Consider the following 7,987-nt stretch of genomic DNA (forward strand, 5'->3'; position numbering starts at 1 on the left):
ATTCAGGGGTTTATTGGATATCCAATAAGACAAGGGCTCCGTCGGATATCTCATATCTGAACCTCTACTCATCGCAATGCCTACCACATGTGTGTGACCCTCTAGGCCCAATATCGAGCTGGCTGTGAGTCATACCTATCAGAATTTCTTCTAACTCGGTGAATTATTATCTTTGTAATAATTCACTTAACTCATCAACTACGGACATACTAGGCCACTACGCCGTAGTCCCCAAACGATACAGGGGAATCCAATCTATTGGACTTGTCTGTCCTCAGTTATTGTGTACTTATAGTCCATCATCCATCTAATATCTCAGAGACTGTATATCGAGCATGGTGCTGTCAGACCCATACGGTTTCTACTCGAGTCTCGCTCTAATCGGATTCTCTTGGAGAACTCTTTCTCTCTCAACCAAAATGACCCTGGCCAGGGATTTGTTTGAGCAAGAACACATAGGATATTCCTCTCATGACGTCAAGAGTGGATGATCCTCTATTGACACTCAATAACCCTCGTAAGGTCGACTACCACTCCCAATGTCTAGCTGTACTAGATCTGGGACAGCCAAACCTATAAGTCTGGTATCAAACTGTGGAGCACTCATACAGGACATCCTTGGTGACTCAAGTCTGAGGACCAGATACACCACTAGGACTATGGAATCGCTCTCTGACAATAAGGCATCATCAACCATCCAGCATTCCGTAAGCGGATCAATCGGTGAACTCATTCTCCAATGAGCACCTGTATTGTATCCCTAGTGTCCCTACATGAGCAGCTATGAGACCAGCTGCATCCATCATATGGATGGGTATACAGAACACCAGTCTGTCCGGTTATTACGATGTCCCTTTCGAGTAACCTATGACCGGGATTATTTAGGATTTGTGTTTAAAGGTGAATCGATCTCATTATCGTGATCTCATCACGATCCGATTCCCATTGTACAAATCCAAGGACATCACAATATATATATGCATTTATGCAATAGTTATAAAGTGATATATGCTAAAATATAATAAGCAAAAAGATTCTGTATCAAATTGCATGTGCCATCACTCACGTGATTGGCTTGTTGGGCACCTATGGCTAGCATTTATACTATTGTACGAGAGTCGATAGCACGTCGGTTTGGTGTGGCTGCTGATTCTTGAGGGATGGGATGACACTTTTGATCGGTCGTCGTCTTAGGTGGCATGCAGAGCAATGTCAGACGGCACCGCCCCGAGCTCTCGGGATGGGACATGTGGAACAGCTTCTTAGTACACTTCTGACTTAACGTGTGGCGTCAGCTATGACGTGTCTTGGGCCCAAAATATGTCGTATCAAATAATACTATATTAAGAGCTAAAATAGCTAAAGAGATGGGGCATAATTATTATGGAGAACCCGCATGGCCCAATGATATTTTATATTTTATTCAATAGTAATTCTAGGTACTATTGCATGTAATGTAGGCTTGGTAATTCTAGAACCATCATTAGTAATGTAGGCTTTGAAAATATTATCAAAATGGTACTTCGTTCCCGTATTATAAATACTCCATACACTAGTGGGGAGGTGGTGCGACGGAGCTAGAAGCCTTCCACTATGTGGCAGCGGGGGCAAGAGGATGCCGGGCCCACGTGGCCAGCCTGACGGACTTCGGCGGGGTGGGCGACGGGGTGACCTCCAACATGGCGGCCTTTGCGGCGGCCATGGCCAACCTTAGTAAGGTGGCGTATGACGGCGGCGCGATGCTAGTGGTGCCGGCCGGCCGGTGGCTTACCGGGCCCTTCAACCTCGCCGACCACTTCACCCTCTTCCTCGACCACGACGCCGTCATCCTCGCCACTCAGGTCCGCCTCCCTCCTTCGCCCCCTTCCCCCACCTTCTCCTCCATCTATTTCGATGTAGAGTGCATGTTCATAATTGTTCACGGCTTGTTTGCCATTACCATCGCCTCTATCATCCTCGGTGGTGATTATGGCTAGTAGCCCTTCCCATCGAGTCCGTTCATCTGACAGCTCTCGCCAGATGAACGGTGACGATGAAGAATAGATTCGTCACTGGTGAGCCCCACCAGAACGTTACATAGCGAGTGTATACTATTCTAACGTTTCCTTCATCTCATCTCCAAGGAGAATTCACAAGTCTAATCCGATCTGCATAGTCACCGCTTTGGACTGATGAGGGAAAAGAAGTGAACTAAGCCACTACAAATCTAAATTTGTCTTGATAATATTAATTTCTGAAATATTTACAATTTGTATGGTAGATTTTTGACTATTTAGTATCTCTACTTTGATCTCTCAAAATAAGAAAACAGTAATATTTGTTTTGTTTTATTATTATTATTATTATTATTATTATTATTATTATTATTATTATTATTTCTCTTGTATGTCATATCTGAACATCAATAATCTTGGATTAGAATTCACATAAAAAATTTCCTTTCAAATTTCAAGATCTTGAAGATTACACTCCAAAATTAATAAGTTTTAATTGAGAATGGCATTCTTTCCGTGTAAGAACTTTAAGGTAGGAAAGGATGCGAGGAAACCAGCATAAGAATGGAATGCAGTGTGGACCTTATCCTCACATTAATTTTAGGCTCCACCATCAGTCTAAAAGTTAGGCGGATGACTTTCTAACACAAAACTGCTATTTAGACTCTCAAAACACAAACTCTCTCTTTGATATTTTGTAGGAAAGAGTACTGTCATCCAATCTCTCAATGTTTTCTTTTTTACTAAACCTTGTAGATCTGTGTAGCTAATTGGGTTTCCTGAAGACAGCAAAACTCTATTAATGCTACAAACTTGGGAGAACAAGTTAGATTTCAACTGCAGCTTATAGAACATAAATTTCTATTCTGCAATCCCATTTTATGGCTTCTCACACTGCAACTTGGACAACATTGCTTATGAATTGCATGGATAATCTTTTTTTTTTTTTGTTTATTGGTAGCTAATAGAAGCTTTAATACTATGTTCTTTTGTTCAATCTGCATCAACTAAGACAATTGGTGATATGCTTATGCAGGAGATCAACGAGTGGCCGATCATTGACCCTTTGCCCTCCTACGGTAGAGGAAGAGATGCGGCTGGGGGTAGATACAGTAATCTCATCATGGGATATAACCTAACCGATGTGGTCATAACAGGTAGTATATACGTTGCATATTTCCAGTACTTCTATCACATTACTTCTAAATTCATAAAGCCTGCGTCGTGTTGTCATTCCATGATCCCCTAAAATTTAATAAAAAAATTATTTTTAATCAAAAACTATAATATTTAATTCAGTTTATGATGTTTTGGCGTGCTTTGATTGACAAGAAGACACATATATATCATCATCTAACTTGTTTGCATCATAGATGGGGAACAGAATATAATTTGATTGCAACATACCACGTCCTGATGCTAACAAGTTTTATTGTTATTTTTAGGGAATAATGGAACTATCGATGGACAAGGTGAAACCTGGTGGAAAATGTTCCGTAACAAAGAACTCAATTACACTCGTGGATACCTCATTGAATTGATGTACTGCAAACAAGTGCTGATTTCCAACATTACATTGGTTAACTCTCCATCGTGGAATGTCCATCCTGTGTACAGCAGGTTTATATTAATAATCTACTTTCAGAACACTTGAAGGCTTCTTTTGCTTTCCATTCTATTGTTACAATCTGATGTTAACGTGAATGAATGCACTGTGCAGCCACGTAATCGTCTCAGGCATCACAATTCTTGCACCGGTCAACTCTCCCAACACTGATGGGATCGATCCAGGTGGATATCGTACCTACATTTACTTGGGTTGTAGATTCTATGTTGCTGTTTCGATTGATTCTTTTTGGTGGTTTCTCTCTTCTTCGCAGACTCATCCTCCAATGTCCGCATTGAGGACTGCTACATAGTCTCAGGCGATGACTGCATCGCCATTAAAAGCGGTTGGGATGAGTACGGGATTGCATTCAACATGTCAAGCAAACACATAGTGATCAGACGGCTCACCTGCATCTCCCCCACGAGCGCTGTCATCGCCCTGGGAAGCGAGATGTCGGGAGGAATCCAAGATGTCCGGGCCGAAGACATCACGGCCATCCACTCCGAATCCGGCGTCAGGATCAAGACGACCATCGGAAGGGGAGCTTACGTGAAGGACATATTCGTGAGAAGAATGAATCTGCACACAATGAAGTGGGTCTTCTGGATGACGGGCACCTACGGGCAGCACCCGGACGACAAATTTGATCCGAAAGCCATTCCGGTGGTGCAGAATATCAGTTACAGCAACGTGGTGGCCGAGAACGTGACCATGGCCGCGAAGCTGGAGGGGATTCCCGGCGCGCCCTTCACCGGAATATGCATCTACAATGTGACGGCGGAGGTGGTGAAGTCGAAGAAGCCGATTTGGAACTGCACCGACGTGGAGGGCGTATCGAGTCACGTGACGCCCACTCCCTGTGCGCAGATTCCGGAATATCCAGATCGTATAACGCATTGCCCCTTCCCTGAAGATGATCTACCTGTGAATGGTGTTGGGCTAGAGGAGTGTGCTTATCAGAGAGCCAAACCATGAGTTGAGATGCTTTCTACAACTCATGGTTTAATGGCATAACCTATGATGTCCTGAAGCTTGGCAGATTAAAATGTTTGCCTTGAACAAAGGCAGATGTAATTCATCATATATCATACTTGGGAGGAACAAAGGCAGATGAAATATCCAATAATATTTCATTGCTATAAATATGGATTATTGAAAAAATAAGACATGTTATTTATTTGAATACTTTTCTTCAACTTGGAAGTGTTATATTCTTTATTTGATACGAATAGTTAGAAATGAATTTTTCAAAGAGAGGATGACTTATGATTGTCACTAAAACGATTGATTTTATCCCTAACATTTGAATTCATAACCCAATGTATCTTCACTTTTAAATACCACGTAAGCACCCTATGTTGTAGAGGACAGGTCGATTTATTTGAGGAGAACTTTTTCTATGATCATATCTGAATCATGTTATGCATGAACAGGCTTCGTTAGATCCTATAGAATAAAATAAGTGAGGTGGGATGATTCGATATTCTATTTATTCCACTTCCTTATTTACAGTATGGAAACATATTCATTTCCTCTTCATCGATCCAAATCTATAACACTATCAGAGTGAAATAAGAGATCTAAGGAAGAACATTGGTTGGACTTTATTAGTAACAAATAAATATTTTGTACGTAAAAAAATTAAGATATTAGGGGGATAAACACCAATAAAAAAATATGTGGCAATCCAAAAAACACTTGATTATGATCAAATTTATAAGCTGACTTGGATATCGAGCATTTACCTATAAGAACTAAATTAGTTGCAATAAATAGTCGCGACCCTAGAAAATAGAATTTAGAAAATCTTTTCTTATATAGAGTCATTATATATGATATGTGAAGATATGTATGAAAAGTAGATTTTATACGGATCTATTTTTTCCATTCATTTCATTCTTGCTCGAGCCGAATGATGAAAACTTATCATATTTGGTTCCTTCAGGGGGTGGATCCATAAGAATTCACCTATCCCAATAACAAAAACACTTCACTAGAATAATGTTAGTGAATAAGTATACCATGGTTGATGAGTCAGTACGGTTTGATCCATGGGTCAATGTCGGGAGCCTTTTGTCAAGTGAGCTGGAAGACGAAGTGGTCGTGCCCTCGGGAAGGGATGCTTATTGGCGTTGGTCGAGCTCCGGCCGATTGACAGCTCATCCTTGCACGTTGGATGGTGACCCCGGAGTTAAGATTCTTGTGTCTTACGGGTGGTTATTCGCTTGCAAAAATGGCCCTCATCGGATGATCCCCGACTTTGGCCCCTTCGACGAGCAAGTCAGTAGTGAGTGGATTATTTTCTATTTTTCTTCCCTCCTCTCCCCTCTAGTCAGATGCCGGCCAGGGGCTTTATACTATTGTACGAGGGTCGGTAGCACATCGGTTCCGCATGGCTGCTAATCCTCGAGGGATGGGATGACACTTCTGACCGACCACCATCTCGGATGGCATGCGTGTTGGGAAATCATGGGAGCGATATCACATGCGCAGCGGAAGAACAAGAAAACAAAATCCCTGATTCCCAAAGAGATGTTCGTCGTCGTGCGAAGATTGGTGCGCAAAATCCGCGAAACTTAAAACTGCGTATAGAGTAGGTTGTGTTACCTATGGAGATCGTATATCGCTGCTTCCATGCAGATCCTTAGGAGAGGGTGAAGGAGGTCAAGCGTCCTCCTCTCTAACGGTGATCCACACAGCAGGGTTGCGACGACGCTCCTCAAAACTCCAGGCCTGCTCTGAGGTGGAGAGGAAGAGGAGAAGAGGTGGAGAGGAAGAGGAGAATAGGAAAGGCAAGCAAAGGCTCTAGCCTCTGAGGCTCTGAATCCTTCCTATTTATAGAGATCCCCTGTCAAACCCTAATGGGTCCTTCCCTAGTGGGTATTGGATCTGCATCCAATAAGACAAGGGCTCCGTCGGATATCTCATATCTGAACCTCTACTCATCGCAATGCCTACCATATGTGTGTGACCCTCTAGGCCCAATATCGAGCTGGCCGTGAGTCATACCCATCAGAACTCCTTCTAACTCAGTGAATTATTATCTCTGTAATAATTCACTTGACTCATCGACTACGGAAGTACTAGGCCACTACGTCGTAGTCCCCAGACGATATAGGGGAATCCAATCCATTGGACCTATCTGTCCTCAGTTACCGTGTACCTATAATCCCTCATCCATCTAATATCCCAGAGACCGTATATGGAGCATGGTGTTGTCAGACCCATACGGTTTCTACTCGAGTCTCACTCTAATCGGATTCTCCCGGAGAACTCTTTCTCTCTCAACCCGAATGACCCTGGCCAGGGATTTGTCTGAGCAAGAACACATGGGATATTCCTCTCATGAAGCCGAGAGTGGATGATCCTCTATCGACACTCAATAACCCTCGTAAGGTTGACTACCACTCCCAATGACCAGCTGTACTAGATCTGGGACAGCCAAACCTATAAGTATGGTATCAAAGAGTGGAGCACTCATACAGGACATCTTTGGTATCTCAAGTCTAAGGACCAGATACACCACTAGGACTACGGAATCGCTGTCTGACAATAAGACATCATCAACCATCCAACATTCCATAAGCGGATCAATCAGTGAACTCATTCTCCAATGAGCACCAGTACTGTATCCCTAGTGTCCCTACACGAGCAGCTATGTGACCAGTTGCATCCATCATATGGACGGGTATACAGCACACCAGTCTATCCGGTTATCACGATATCCCTCTCGAGTAACCTATGACCGGGATTATTTAGGATATGTGTTTAAAGGTGAATCGATCTCATTATCGTGATCTCATCACGATCCGATTCCCATTGCACAAATCCAAGGACATCACAATATATGTATGCATTTATGCAATAGTTATAAAGTGATATACGCCAAAATATAATAAGCAAAAAGATTTTGTATTAAGTCACACGTGTCATCACTCACGTGATTGGCTTGCTGGGCACCTATGACTAGCAATCTACCACTTGACCTAAAGTCAATCACCTATATGTCTGATCCCCATCAGACCCCTGTGACGCTCAAAGACAAAATGAGACAACGGCTTTGTCAGTGGATCTGCAATGTTATCTTCGGATGGAACTCTTTCCCCTGCTACATCTCCTCGGGTTACGATCTCTCTGATAAGTTGGAACCTCCTCAGAACACTTCTGATGAGACCCGAATTCCCTTATTTGAGTAATCGTCCCATAGTTGTCACAATATAAGGAAGTCGACTTCTTGCTATCCGAAACGACTCCCAAATATGTGATGAATATATTCAACCAGACTCCCTCCTTTGCTGCATCTGATGCAGCAATGTACTCCGCCTCTGTGGTCGGGTCAGTAGTAGTATCTTGCTTGGAACTCTTTCAGCACACTACTCCTCCA

At 42.7% G+C, this 7,987-nt stretch overlaps 1 protein-coding gene across 1 annotated transcript; it reads left to right on the top strand.

The window, feature by feature from the left end:
* The first annotated feature begins 1,604 nt into the window (after positions 1-1,604).
* On the top strand, positions 1,605-4,578 carry LOC135604759 (probable polygalacturonase). Its single transcript, XM_065094410.1, has 5 exons — positions 1,605-1,841; positions 3,031-3,151; positions 3,440-3,614; positions 3,715-3,785; positions 3,875-4,578. The coding sequence occupies exons 1-5, from the start codon at positions 1,680-1,682 to the stop codon at positions 4,576-4,578; spliced, it is 1,233 nt and encodes a 410-aa protein (XP_064950482.1). The 5' UTR covers positions 1,605-1,679.
* Positions 4,579-7,987: the final 3,409 nt, after the last annotated feature.

The sequence above is a fragment of the Musa acuminata genome, chromosome BXJ2-2 (genome assembly GCF_036884655.1).
Source record: "Musa acuminata AAA Group cultivar baxijiao chromosome BXJ2-2, Cavendish_Baxijiao_AAA, whole genome shotgun sequence".
NCBI lineage: Eukaryota > Viridiplantae > Streptophyta > Magnoliopsida > Zingiberales > Musaceae > Musa > Musa acuminata.